This window comes from Hyla sarda (assembly GCF_029499605.1).
Source record: "Hyla sarda isolate aHylSar1 chromosome 1 unlocalized genomic scaffold, aHylSar1.hap1 SUPER_1_unloc_17, whole genome shotgun sequence".
NCBI lineage: Eukaryota > Metazoa > Chordata > Amphibia > Anura > Hylidae > Hyla > Hyla sarda.
In genome coordinates this window covers 152,980-168,501 of record NW_026607578.1, presented here as the reverse complement: position 1 = coordinate 168,501, position 15,522 = coordinate 152,980, and the positions used below count along the sequence as shown (strand labels likewise).

General features: G+C 43.0%; 1 protein-coding gene across 1 annotated transcript in view; it reads right to left on the bottom strand.

Moving 5' to 3' along the window:
* LOC130298026 (uncharacterized) overlaps positions 1-15,279 on the bottom strand; it is a 94,830-nt gene extending 79,551 nt beyond the window's left edge. The window contains exons 1-3 of the mRNA XM_056550908.1: positions 15,251-15,279; positions 13,365-13,491; positions 12,812-13,281 (exon numbers count right to left, since the gene is read on the bottom strand). Coding sequence (XP_056406883.1) covers positions 12,812-12,884 — 73 coding nt within the window. The 5' untranslated portion in view covers positions 12,885-13,281; positions 13,365-13,491; positions 15,251-15,279. The remainder of the gene's footprint in view (positions 1-12,811; positions 13,282-13,364; positions 13,492-15,250) is intronic.
* Between the last annotated feature and the right edge of the window lie 243 nt (positions 15,280-15,522).

The window sequence follows — 15,522 nt, the reverse complement described above, 5'->3', positions numbered from 1 at the left end:
TTTCTTGCCTCTATTAGGGCCAGCAAACTGAATAAACAGATTATCATCCCTCCTCCACTGACTAGTTCTTTCAATGTAAAGGAGAACAGCTCTTCTAAAATCCAAGAGACTATATGATTTTTCTAAGTCATTTTTTGGATTTGAACAGAAGGATGGAACCACAATATCCTGTGATCTATGAAAGGTAGAGACAACTTTAGGAAGGAAGTTATGATAAAGCTTAAAAATTATTTTGTCATCCAAAATTCTGATATAAGGCTCCCGGATAGAAAGAGCCTGAATTTCACCTACTCTCCTAGCTGTAGTGATGGCAATTAAAAATATAGTTTTCAGAGTCAAACATTTTTCAGAAATAGAATCCAGAGGCTCAAAGGGATCCAGAGGAAGAGCCCCTAAAACTGTATTTAAATTCCACTGAGGACAGATATTTAAAGTCTTAGGTCTGAGTCTGCTGGACGCTTTAATAAATCTTGAAATCCACATGTTATCAGCCAATTTTACATGATAGAGAGCACTGAGAGCAGAAACCTGTACTTTGAGAGAACTAGGGGAAAGACCTAAATCAAATCCCTGCTGAAGGAAGTCTAGAATTTTTGGAATCACCGGAGTGTTGATAGAAAAAGAATCCCCACACCAAGAAATAAACTTCTTCCAAGTTTTAGCATAGATTCTAGAGGTAGTATCTTTATGGCTAGATAGAAGTGTATTTACTACCTTTTCAGGGAAACCTTCCTTCAGCAGAATGGACTTTTCAATTTCCATGCTGTCAAGCTGAGGTTTTTCATATGACGATGAAAGGGCAGATGGGATCCTCTATACTTAGAGTTTTTAGTCAAGAAAACCAGCTTTTCTTTGGCCAGTATGGGGCTACTAGGCTTAGAATGCAATGGCAGTTCATTCGTTTTTGAAGGACCCGAGATATCAGAGGTAGGGGAGGAAATGCATATCCCATACTGAATGTCCAATCCTGAGCCAAAGCATCTACTGCTAGAGGAGAGTCTTTTGGATTTAAGGAATAGAATAGATCCATCTTGTGATTTATCCTGGTTGCAAACAGATCTATTTGAGGAACCCCCCATCTCTCCATAATCATACCGAACGTCCACGGGGCTAGAGACCATTCCCCCTGGTCTAATATATGTCTGCTCAGGAAGTCCGCCTCTAAGTTCCAGATCCCTCTGAGATGGATTGCTGATATCGAAAGTACTTTGTTTTCTGCCCAATAAAATATTTGATGAGAAATTGATTGAAGAGCAGTATGTCTTGGACCCCCTGACATCTTATAAAGGCCACTGCAGTCATGTTGTCCGAGTAAATGAGGATATGTCGATTCTTGCAGTTTTCCTCCAGTTCTTGGAGTGTCATCCATATTGCCAGTAGCTCTCTGAAGTTGGAAGACTTCCTTGCTGTCTGAGGATCCCACTTTTCTTGGACTACTCGAATCTCTGAGTGAGCACCCATTCCCCTGCACTGGCATCTGTTGTTATGAGTAACTGGTTTGTCTGGAACCAACCTACTCCCTTCTCTAATTTTTTCTTAGATGGGTTTTTACTTGAGAGGGAATTATCACTCTTTTGTCTAAAGACTTCTGAGACTTGTCCCAAATGGCTAGAATCCACTTTTGTAGAGGCCTGGAGTGAAACTGAGCCCAAGCTAAAGATTGGATACATGATGTCATATGACCCAGAGTGGACATTGCCGTCCTGATTGTACAAAAGTGGAAGGATAGGAACCGGGACACTAATGCCTGCAGTAATACCCTCTTGGAATCCAGAAGAAAGGAGGTCTGAATCCTTGAATCCAAGAGGGTACCCAGGAATATCTTCCTCTGACTGGGAATAAGATCTGATTTGTCCACATTTAGAATCCAGCCCAACTTCTGGAGAACAAGAATAGTTCTTTGTAAATGAATGTCGTCTAGATAAGGAATAATTAGAATAGACTCTTTCCTGAGAAGGGCAACCACCTCTGCCAAGACCTTGATGAAAATTCAAGGCGCAGATGACAGGCCGAATGGGAGACAGACAAACTGAAAGTGGCGGACACTGGACCCCCACTGGATGGCAAATCTCAAAAATTTTTGGGAATTTGAATGGATGGGAATATGGTAATAAGCATCTCGAAGATCGATTGTCGCCATCACCGTCCCCTTCTTTATCAACTGAACTGCAGATTTCACAGATTCAATCTTGAATTTTTTGTAAACCACAAATTTTTTGGACTCTGACTAGTAACAACGTATCTCGGAGGGGGAGGTGATGACAACTTGATCCCCAATCTGGCCTGGCGTCATTGTTTAGGGTTGGAAGAGGACTGACCGGGGTTAGTGAAGATATTTCTACCCCTATTCCTGTAAGACCACCATCCTGTTTTCCCTTTACCTCCTCTGAAAGATTGGTCTGACTGGGAAAAAATACGAAAAGGAGATTTCATAGGTTGGACCTTATTTAAGAATAGTCCTTTTTTCTTGTCTGCTGCTTTTTCCAATACAGAATCCAGCTCTGGACCAAATAAAAAAATGTCATGGAAAGGAAGGGAGCAGAGTTTACTTTTTGAAGTCATGTCTCCCGACCAAGATTTTAGCCACAGTACACGCCTAGTGGTATTGGACAAAACAGCAGTATGAGAAGCAAGTTTTACCGATTCTGCAGAGGCATCTGATAAAAAATTAGATGCCATTTTGAGCAGAGGCAAGGATTCCAAAATTTGGCCTTTATGGGTATCAGACTGGTGATATTCCAGTTGGTCTAACCAAACTCCTAAAGTTCTGGCCACACAGGTAGAGGCCTTAACAGTGAAGAAGCAGCTTCCCAGTTCTTTGTAAGCAAACTCTCTGCCTTTTTATCCATGGGATCCTTAAGTTGTGTAGCATCCTCGAAAGGCAGAGAGGTACGCTTTGCTACCTTAGCAACCGAGACGTCTACTAATGGTATCGTGTCCCAGGTAGTAGAGTCTGCGTCATCAAAGGGATATCACCTTTTTAGACCCCCTAGGAATAATAGCATTCTTTTCTGGCTTTGCCCATTCATCCTTAATAATTTTATGTAAATTCGCATGAACAGGGAACGTACAGGATTTCCTGTCTCCTAGGCCTCCAAAAAGCTCATCCTGGATAGACTTAGTCTCCTGAACTTCCTCTAAATTCAAGGTAGTACGAAAGGACTTAATTAAGGATTCGATATAGTCAGAATTCAAAGAAGAATCTTCCTCTTCATGAGGATTTTCCACATATTCTCCATTCTGGAGATACACTTTCTTCAGAATCCGAAAAGGATACCGTTTTGGTCTTTTTTTACAGCTGAGAAATGAACCATAGTAGATGCCACAGGGGTAACAGGTGTAAAAGAAGCCAATGCAGAGTGAATCTCTGAATGAATCATGGAGTTAATTTCTTGCATGAGTGTGGGAGAATCATCTTTAACCGCTGATGCCATGCATGCTTTACACAGAAGTTTAGAAGCAGATTAAGGAAACTCTTTGTAGCACATTACACATTTTTTGGGGTTTAGATTTTTTTGAACCTGCAGAATCCTTGTCTCCCTGCAATTAGAAGGAAGAGAAGGATAAAACACCATGCAAACGAAGATAGGCCAGGGAGAACGCATAGGCCCTCAGTACTCACTGATCCTTGGACCGCTGGAGGATCTGGAATCTTTGCAGGCGAGCTCATGATGCAGCCTTGTAATAACAAACGCTGGAATCAGGTAGAGCAGCTTCCATCTGGGAGAGGGGCTTCTTATAGGAAAAAAGCCGGTCTCCAGATTCAAATTCCGCGACCTATGGCGGCTGGAAGTAACGTCAGACTCCATCGTTCCGGATGGAAGGTGATTCTGCAGACTGCTCATCGGGACTTTTAAACAAGGAAGCGCTCGCGTGAGGCAAAGCCCTGGACACACTAAGAGCAGAGACCGCTGCAAGAACGCCGCCAGCACCTGCAGTGCTCCCGCAGAGTTTTCTCTGCTCCATACTCCTGGAGTGGACCCACAGCACGGACCGGACCTATGGGAGAGAACAAGACAGGGGGTGTGCTGTGCCAGCACCCCGAGTCTGCAAGGCCCCGGTAAGGACCTTCCAATTTTTTTCATGCAGGAGAGAAGACCCCCCTGCACCTCTCAGCTCCTTCCCTGACAGGGACAGGAAAAAACACTGGTGTGGAGAGGAAGGGGTGGGGAATTTAACCTCTCAGTGTTTTTCCTGTCCCAATCAGGAGGAGGAGATAATCTCATGGGTGCTGTCGTGGAGACGTGGGGGGAAAAGTGCACTGCATAAAAATGGAAGCCCACAAATGATGTATTTTTATTTATTTTTTGGTGGTAAAATTATCTATCTACTTTCCACCACTACCTACCTACACCGTCTACCTACCAATGCTATCTACCTACCGCCATTATCTGCCTTTATACTGGCATTATCTACACTATTTAGGGCACTGAGGGTAGGAAAGAATTGGGAAATGTGCTGGAAACGTGCGGCGCCTAACGTGTTTCTCTGGCAGATTCTGTGGGGATGAAAAGGAAAGAGAACGACTTCAGGAAGACGCCCCCTGTGATTCACCACATGTAACTGCACTGTAATCACTTATATGGTCTGCAGCGCCTGTATAGAGCTGGGGGCACTGTATGGGGGGATATTGGTCTGTGTACAGGGGTTTTATTCAGTATCAGTATGGCAGTATTATCCCGTCATTATATGGTGGTAATGGTGGTGGTCATGATGTGGTGCAATTATTCATCCCTTTTATTCCTTTATCACCACAAAATCCTGATGTCCCGATCAGCTGAGAGGACGGTGGGAGGGCCCTTACCTGCCTCCTCGCTGTCTGATCAGTGTTCTATTACTCCAAGACTGAAGCAGCAGAGCACTGATAACAATGATCAATGTTATGGCATAGCACTGATCAGTATATACAATCAGAACATTGCAGGTAATAGTCCCCTATGGGGGCTAAAAAAAAAGTGTCAAATAAAAAGAAAAAGTTAATAAATGTGAATAAGCCCCTCCCCTAATAAAAGTAAATAAGCCCCTCCCCTAATAAATAAATGTAATTAAAAAAAATATACAAAACAAAACGTGGTACCGCCACGTGCATAAATGTCCGAACTATTTAAATATAAGGTTGGCCAAACCGCACGGTCGATGGTGTACACGTAAAAAAATACCAAAGTTCAAAATTGTGCATTTTTGGTCACTTCATATACTATAAAAATATTAATGAAATGCAACCAAAAAAGTCCCATTAAAACAGAAATGGTACCGATAAAAACTACAGACCACGGCGCAAAAAATTACCCTCATACAGACGCGTATACGTAAAAATATAAAGTTATGGAGCTCAGAAGAGGAGAATTTTAAACATATTAATGTTGGTGCATGAATTTTTTAAAGTAGTAAAATAAAATAAAACCTATTTAACTTGGGTATCCTTGTAACCGTCTGGACCTACAGAATAAAGATAAGGTGTTAATTTTACCGAAAAATGCACTGCGTAAAAACGGAAGCCCTTGAAAGAGGCAAATTGGCGTGTTTTTTTTTATTTTTTATTTCCCCCCCACAAAATTTCTTTTTTGTTTCGCCGCAGATTATGTTATAAAATAATTGATGTCATTACAAAGTACGATTGGTGACGCAAAAACAACAAGCCTCATATGTGTCTGTAGGTGCAAAATTGAACGCATTATGATTTTTAGAAGGTCATAAGGAAAAAAGCAAAAGTGCAAAAAACAAAAACTTCCTGTGGAGCATACAGCAGCTGATAAGTATTGGGATGATTAAGATTTTATAAAAGAAGTAATTTACAAATCTGTATAATTTTATGGCACCAGATGATTTAAAAAAAAAAAAAAATTCCACTGGAGTACCCCTTTAACCCCTTAAGGACCGAGCCCTTTTTCACCTTTAAGGACCAGAGCATTTTTTGCACATCTGACCACTGTCACTTTAAACATTAATAACTCTGATGCTTTTACTTATCATTCTGATTCCGAGATTGTTTTTTCGTGACATATTCTACTTTAACTTAGTGGTAAAATTTTGTGGTAACTTGCATCCTTTCTTGGTGAAAAATCCCCAAATTTGATGAAAAAAATGAAAATTTTGCATTTTTCTAACTTTGAAGCTCTCTGCTTGTAAGGAAAATGGATATTCAAAATATATTTTTTTTGGGTTCACATATACAATATGTCTACTTTATGTTTGCATCATAACATTTATGAGTTTTTACTTTTGGAAGACACCAGAGGGCTTCAAAGTTCAGCAGCAATTTTGAAATTTTTCACAAAATTTTCAAACTCACAATTTTTCATGGACCAGTTCAGGTTTGAAGTGGATTTGAAGGGTCTTCATATTAGAAATACCCCATAAATGACCCCATTATAAAAACTGCACCCCCCAAAGTATTCAAAATGACATTCAGTAAGTGTATTAACCCTTTAGGTGTTTCACAGGAATAGCAGCAAAGTGAAGGAGAAAATTCACAATCTTCATTTTTTACACTCGCATGTTCTTGTAGACCCAATTTTTGAATTTTTGCAAGGGGTAAAAAGGAGAAAATTTTTACTTGTATTTGAAACCCAATTTCTCTCGAGTAAGCACATACTACATATGTCTATGTTAATTGTTCGGCGGGTGCAGTAGAGGACTCAGAAGGGAAGGAGCGACAAATGGTTTTTGGGGGGCATGTCACCTTTAGGAAGCCCCTATGGTGCCAGGACAGCAAAAAAAAAAAAAAAACATGGCATACCATTTTGGAAACTAGACCCCTCAGGGAACGTAACAAGGGGTAAAGTGAACCTTAATACCCTACAGGTGTTTCACGACTTTTGCATATGTAAAATAAATTAAAAAAAATTAACCTAAAATGCTTGGTTTCCCAAAAATTTTACATTTTTAAAAAGGGTAATAGCAGAAAATACCCCCCAAAATTTGAAACCCAATTTCTCCCGATTCAGAAAACACCCCATATGGGGGTGAAAATTGCTCTGCTGGCGCACTACAGGTCTCAGAAGAGAAGGAGTAACATTTGGCTTTTTGAAAGCAAATTTTGCTCTGGGGGCATGCCGCATTTAGGAAGCCCCTATGGTGCCAGAACCGCAAAAAAAAAAACACATGGCATACCATTTTGGAAACTGGACCCCTCGGGGAACGTAACAAGTGGTTAAGTGAACCTTTATACCCCACAGGTGTTTCATGACTTTTGTATATGTAAAAAAAAAAATTTTTTTTTACCTAAAATGCTTGTTTTCCCAAAAATTTTACATTTTTAAAAAGGGTAATAGCAGAAAATACCCCCCAAAATTTGAAGCCCAATTTCTCCCGAGTACGGCGATACCCCATATGTGTCCCTAAACTGTTGCCTTGAAATACGAAAGGGCTCCAAAGTGAGAGCGCCATGCGCATTTGAGGCCTAAATTAGGGACTTGCATAGGGGTGGACATAGGGGTATTCTATACCAGTGATTCCCAAACAGGGGGCCTCCAGCTGTTGTAAAACTCCCAGCATGCCTAGACAGTCAGTGGCTATCTGGCAATACTGGGAGTAGTTGTTTTGCAACAGCTGGAGGCTCCGTTCTGGAAACAGTGGCGTACCAGACGTTTTTCATTTTTATTGGGGAGGGGGGCTGTGTAGGGGTATGTGTATATGTAGTGTTTTTTACTTTTTATTTTGTGTTAGTGTAGTGTTTTTAGGGTACAGTCACACGGGCGGGGGGTTCACATTAGTTTCTCGCTGGCAGCTTGAGCTGCAGCAGAAAATTTGCCGCAGCTCAAACTTGCAGCCGGATACTTACTGTAATCCTCCGCCCATGTGAGTGTACCCTGTACGTTCACATTGGGGGGGGGAGGAAACATCCAGCTGTTGCAAAACTTCAACTCCCAGCATGTACGGTCTATCAGTGCATGCTGGGAGTTGTAGTTTTGCAACCGCTGGAGGCTCTGTTTTGGAAACAGTGGCGTACCAGACGTTTTTCATTTTTATTGGGGAGGGGGGCTGTGTAGGGGTATGTGTATATGTAGTGTTTTTTACTTTTTATTTTATTTTGTGTTAGTGTAGTGTAGTGTTTTTAGGGTACAGTCACACGGGCGGGGGTTCACAGTAGTTTCTCGCTGGCAGTTTGAGCAGCGGCAGAAAATTTGCCACAGATCAAACTTGCAGCCGGATACTTACTGTAAACCTCCGCCCATGTGAGTGTACCCTGTACGTTCACATGGGGGGGGGGGGGGGAAATACCTCCAGCTGTTGCAAAACTACAACTCCCAGCATGTACGGTCTATCAGTGCATGCTGGGAGTTGTAGTTTTGCAACAGCTGGAGACACACAGGTTGTGAAACACCGAGTTTGGTAACAAACTCAGTGTTTTGCAACCAGTGTGCCTTCAGCTGTTGCAAAAGCTACAACCCCCAGCATGTACGGACAGCGGAAGGGCATGCTGGGTCTTGTAGTTATGCAACAGCCGGAGGCATACTACTTTGGCTGGGGATGCTGGGGATTGTAGTTATGCAACAGCTGGAGACACACTGGTTTGCTACTTAACTCAGTGTGCCTTCAGCTGTTGCAAAACTACAACTCTCAGCAGTCACCGACAACCAACGGGCATGCTGGGAGTTGTAGTTATGCAACCACCAGATGCAACACTACAACTCCCAGCATGCACTTTAGCTGATTGTGCAAGCTGGGAGTTGTAGTTATACAACAGCTGAAGGTACACTTTTCCATAGAAAGAATGTGCCTCCAGCTGTTGCAAAACTACAAATCCCAGCATGCCCATAAGGGCATGCTGGGAGTTGTGGTGGTCTGCCTCCTGCTGTTGCATAACTACAGCTCCCAGCATGCCCTTTTTGCATGCTGGGAGCTGTTGCTAAGCAACAGCAGGAGGCTGTCACTCACCTCCTGCTGCTGCCGGCACACAGGTCAGTCCCTCGTCGTCACCGCCGCCGCCGCTCCTGGGGCCCCGTTCCCAACATTGACAACGGGGATCGGGGTCCCCAGCACCCGGGGTGCACATCCCACACCCGCTCACGTTCTCCGGAAGAGGGGCGGAGCGGGTGCGGGAGTGACACCCGCAGCAGGCGCCCTGATTGGTCGGCCGGTAATCCGGCCGACGAATCAGGGCGATCGTGAGGTGGCACCAGTGCCACCTCACCCCTGCAGGCTCTGGCTGTTCGGGGCCGTCTCTGACGGCCCCGATCAGCCAGTAATTCCGGGTCATCGGGTCACTGGAGACCCGATTAATTCGGAATCCGCCACAGATCGCTGGACTGAATTGTCCAGCGATCTGCGGCAATCGCCGACATGGGGGGACATAATGACCCCCCTGGGCGATATGCCGCAATGCCTGCTGAACGATTTCAGCAGGCAACCGGCCCCGGCTCCCCTCCGGCTAGCGGCGGGGGCCGGAAATGCTCAGGGCGTATCCATACGCCCTCGGTCCTTAAGGACTTGGAAACGGGGGCGTATGGATACGCCCTATGTCCTTAGGGGGTTAAGGTGAAAATGGTCTTAACTCCTTAAGGACTCAGTGTTTTTCCGTTCTTGCACTTTAGTTTTTTCTCTCCTCACCTTTTAAAAATCATAGCCCTTTCAATTTTGCACCTACAGACCCATATGAAGCTTGTTTTTTTGCGCCACCAATTGTACTTTGTAATTACATCAATCATTTTACCCAAAAATCTATAGTGAAACCAAGAAAAAAAATATTTGTGGGACAAAATAAAAAAAAAAAAAAAACGCCATTTTGTAAATTTTGTGGGCTTCCGTTTCTACGCAGTGCATATTTCGGTAAAAATTACACCTTTTGTTTATTCTGTAGGTCCATACGATTAAAATGATCCCCTACTTATATAGGTTTGATTTTGTCAGTGACATTAGTCATTTTACCAAAAAATGTACGGCGAAACGGAAAAAAAAATCATTGTGCGATAAAATCGAAGAAAAAACGCCATTTTGTAACTTTTGGGGGCTTCCGTTTCTACGCAGTGCATATTTCGGTAAAAATGACACCTTATTATTCTGTAGGTCCATACGATTATAATGATACCCTACTTATATAGGTGATTTTGTCGCACTTCTGGAAAAAATCATAACTACATGCAGGAAAATTTATACGTTTAAAAATGTCATCTTCTGACCCCTATAACTTTTTTATTTTTCCCCGTACAGCACGGTATGAGGACTCATTTTTTGCGCCGTGATCTGAAGTTTTTATCGGTATGATTTTTGTTTTGATCGGACTTTTTGATCACCTTTTATTCATTTTTTAATGGTATAAAAAGTGACCAAAAAAGCGCTTTTTTGACTTTGGAATTTTTTTGCGCGTACGCCATTGACCGTGCGGTTTAATTAATGATATATTTTTATAGTTCGGACATTTACGCACACGGTGATACCACATATGTTTATATATTTTTTTTTTTACACTGTTTTATTTTTTTTATGGGAAAAGGGGGGTGATTCAAACTTTTATTAGGGAAGGGGTTAAATGACCTTTATTAACACTTTTTTTTTACTTTTTTTTTTGCAGTGTTATAGGTCCCATAGGGACTTATAACACTGCACACACTGATCTCTTATACTGATCATTATTATCTCATAGGGACCTATAACACTGCACACACTGATCTCTTATACTGATCATTATTATCCCATAGGGACCTATAACACTGCACACACTGATCTCTTCTACTGATCATTGTTATCCCATAGGGACCTATAACACTGCACACACTGATCTCTTATACTGATCATTATTATCCCATAGGGACCTATAACACTGCACACACTGATCTCTTATACTGATCATTATTATCCCATAGGGACCTATAACACTGCACACACTGATCTCTTCTACTGATCATTGTTATCCCATAGGGACCTATAACACTGCACACACTGATCTCTTATACTGATCATTGTTATCCCATAGGCACCTATAACACTGCACACACTGATCTCTTGCACAGATCACTGGCGTGTATTAACACGCCTGTGATCAGAGTTATCGGCGCTTGACTGCTCCTGCCTGGATCTCAGGCACGGAGCAGTTATTCGCCGATCGGACACCGAGGAGGCAGATAAGGTCCCTCCCGGTGTCCTGTAAGCTGTTCGTGACGCCGCAATTTCACCGCGGCGGTCCCGAACAGCCCGACTGAGCCGGGTCACTTTCACTTTAGAAGCGGCAGTCAAAGCTTCTAAAGTGTTAATACCGCACATTGCCGCGATCGGCGATGTGTGGTATTAGCCGCGGGTCCCGGCCGTTGATGAGTGCCGGGACCGACGCGATATGATGCGGGATTGCGGCGCGATCCCGCTTCATATCGCGGGAGACGGCGCAGGACGTAAATATACGTCCTGCGTCGTTAAGGGGTTAAAATTGTCATCTTCTGACCCCTATAACTTTTTTATTTTTCTGTGTACGGGGCGCTATGAGGGTAATTTTTTGTTCCCTGATCTGAAGTTTTTATCGGTACTAATATTGTTTTGATCTCACTTTTTGATCGCTTTTTATAAAAATTTTTAGGGTATAAAAAGTGACCAAAAATACGCTATTTTGGACTTTGGAATTTTTTTTTTACGTCTTCGCCATTGACCGTGCGGTTTAATTAACGATATATTTTCATAGTTCGGACATTTACACACGCGGCAATACCACATGTTTGTATTTATTTTTCTTTGCATTTTTGTTTGCAAATGGGAAAAGGGGTGTGAACAGTGTTATCGTTGCTCCACTGCTCCTGTCTGTTTCTCAGGCATGGAGCAATAGAGCAACGATCGGACGCCGAGGAGGCAGGTGGGGACCCTCCGCATCCTCACAGCTGATCAGGACACCACGGTTTCATCACGGTGTCTCCGATCAGCCTGACTGAGCTGCCAGGAAGCATTTTTAAAAATTTTAGATGCGGCAATCAACTTTAATCGCCGCATCTAAAGGGTTAATACCGGGCATCACCGCAATCAGTGATGTCCGGTATTAGCCACCAGTCCCGGTCATTGCTAGGTGCTGGGCCCAACACGCGTGACCCCGCTTTATAACACAGGAGCGGGCGGATCCTGCATCCTTAAAAGGTTAAGGTGATAGTGGTCTGAGTACAGGTGTTTTATTCAGTATCAGTACGGTAGTATTATCCCGTCTCTATATGTAGTAATGGTAGTGGTCATGGTGCGGTGTAATTGTGGAGGCATTGGAGGTGAGGGGGGCATGGGAGGTGAGGGAGGGATAGTGGGGCATGAAAGGCAGGGCGACAATCTGATAGAAGGCCTCCTCAAGGGGTCCCAAAATGGTGGTCTCTCTCTCTCTCTCTGAACCTAGTGTAAATTAGGATAATGAAAGACAAAAGCTCCTCGAGATCTCTGACCACAATCTCATCTTGTATAATATCGGAGAGTCCAGGAGAGAACGTGTCTACCAGCGCTTCCTTATCCCAGCACACTTCTGCTGCTAGAATACAGAACTCTATTGAATTCTTGGCCACAGTTCTCGTCCCCTGTTACATGGACATGAGCTGCTCTGCCGCAGAGGGAGAACGGACAGGGAGATTAAAGGGGTACTCCACTGCACCAGTGGTCAGAACATTTAGTTCCAAATGCTGGGTGTGGGCTGCGGGGGTCATAATGTCACACCATGCCCCCTCAGTGCAAGTCTATGGGAGCGGGCGTGATGGCCTTGTACACATAGGGATATTTATTGTCCATATTCCAGTTGTAGTATCACATTAGTTTGCATTTTGGCTGAATAGAAGAATATACAGGAAGAGACAGGACAGAGAGATTAAAGAATTCTACACAATTACTACAGTCTCTATATTAAGTTGTTACTACTCACATGGGTGGTTACTTGTAGGAATGTACTCCTTATACTGCTCATCACCGCTCACATCTGTCTCTTCTTCCTTCATATCAGTAGCATTAATATTATCCAGATCTTTTCCTGTCAGAATGTCCTCCTTATACTGCTCATCATCACTCACATCTGTCTCTTCTTCTTCCTTTATGTCTGTAGCATTAATATTGTTTAGCTCTTTCCCTGTAGGAATGTTGTCCTTATACTGCTCTTCACTGCTCACATCTGTCTTTTCCTCTTCCTTTATGTCTGTAGCATTAATATTGATCAGATTTTTCCCTGCAGGAATGTCCTCCTTATACTGCTCATCACTGCTCTCATCAGTCTCTTCTTCTTCCTTTATGTCTGTAGCATTAATATAGATCAGATCTTTCCCTGTAGTAATGTCTCCATATTCTGTTCATCAAGAGGACGGGGACACCTCTCTAGTGCTGTTCTCTTACTGGATCTGACTGTAGGGAACACATACAGAGACTGAATTCATTCTTTACATACAAATAATGAGAGGACGTGTGTATATAGTCATGTCTATTACCTGGTGATGTGAGGGGCTGCTGATCCTCCATCATGACCTGATCCTTGTACTGATCCTTGTGTCCTTCTACATACTCCCACTCCTCCATGGAGAAATAGACCGCCACGTCCTGACACCTTATAGGAACCTGTATCGTGAATAAACATTTAATTCTATACAATTCCAGGATGTTATATGGAGACATTTGAGGGGATATTCCTGCACATGATTTATCTTCTTGCTCTCGGATGATGAGGTGAATACTTGTCGGGGCAGATCCTCTATATTATGGTCACATGTCCCAAACTGAACGCAAGTCTGATGATCCAGCTGTCAGTTCAGGTCATTATACCCAAAGCGCCCGTCCCATGGAGTGTAAGGAGTTAAGTGATATTTCATAGTATCACTGCTCCCCTCCCCCGGGACTATATAGATGGCTGCTTACTGTCTGGCCCCTAAGGATAGAATTGGCAGTGCTGTGCGCCACTTAACCCTAGCTAGACTGGATGCTCTTATCCCAGCGAGTAGAAGGGACAATAAGCAGCTATCTGTATAGTGTGTGGCCCCAGAAAAGTTAAGTAGCAATGTATCACCACCATTTAACTCCTTCATGGCTGACTGGGCAGGAGGTATATAATGTACAGCCATGGGCCCAGCTCCGGAGCAGGAGACGCATCAAATCTGGCATATCTTCTGCTCCTGTGCAGGAAACCCCTTTCAGAGCAGGGACTCCTGTCATTAAAGTGATAAGATTTGGAGGGGAGGGAGGCCGCTGCCAGTCTATGAAGCACAGTCAGGAGTTCAGCACGATTCATAGTCCCTAGGTCCTACCTGCTATCAGCATCTGGGACTCATTGCTAATGCAGGACATAACCAATGCCAAAAATCTATTTCCGGTAGCTCAGTGGAGCTGATAAGGACCCCCACAGTGAAATAGCGGGGTCCCGGTCAGCTGAGAGAACGGGTGGAGGTCCCTAACCTCGCTCCACGCTGTCTGAACGACGCTCCAATCCTGCAGGCAGCCTCAGCATCACAGCATTGATCAGTGTATGTAATCTATAGATTCCATGTAATAGTCTACTACAGGGACTAAAAAACTGTGAATAAGGTAAAAAGAACATTAACTTAATGTGAATAAGCCCCTCCCCTAATATACTATTAATCTTCCCCGTTTACCAATTATTTTTAAATAAAATAATGTAAACAAAAATTAATCTAAACTTATGTGTAACCGCACGGTCAATGGCGTAAACGTAAAAAAATACAACTTCATGGTCCAAAAGAAAAGTCTTAAAAAGCGATCAAAAAGTCTCATCAAAACTAAAGTGGTTCCGATAAAAATTACAGATCACGGCGCAAAAAAAGACTTTCATACATCCCCGTATACGGAATAATAAGAGAGTTATAGGGGACAAGGTAGGACAATCTGATACATACTAATTTTTGTACAATAAGTTAGAATTTTTTATATTTTAAAAGTATTAAAATAAAACCTATATAAATCATTTATCATTGTAATCGTTTGGACCTAAAGAATAAAGAGAATTATTACCGTAATGTTCACTGCGTCCAAACAGAAGACCCAAAAAAAAATTTTAAATTGCTTTTTTTTTCTATTTCACCCCACAAATAAAAATTGTTGTCCCTTGTTGTAGATTTTGCAGTAAAATGAGTGATGTCATTACAAAGTACAAACCGGTGGTGAAAAAAACAACAAGAACAAGAAGCGTCATATGGGTTTGTAAAGAGGAAATTGCAATCATTATGGCTATAAGAAGGCGAGGAGGAAAACATTAAAAAGAGAAATCACTGTGTCCTTAAGGGGTTAAAACTCAAAACTACCGGGTTCTGAAGGGGTTAATAGTACAAAAAACCCATCTAACAGCAACATGTGACCTCACGCATACCTCCACCTGCAGACTGTACAGGAGCCGTGTGCTTACAGGACCTGCGATGAAGTCACAGTCATGTGATCAATCGGGACTCTGCTGTCACATGACCATTCTCACAGGTCCTTAAATCATCATCCCGTCTATCCTGCACTGCTGACCTCCGCCCACTCCTGTCACATGATCCTCCCCACAGGTCCTTCAGCCACACTCACATCTTTACTGCTAAACTTTGCCCCCAAATGTACTGGTCACATGATTGTGACATCATCACAGGTCCTACACCTCCA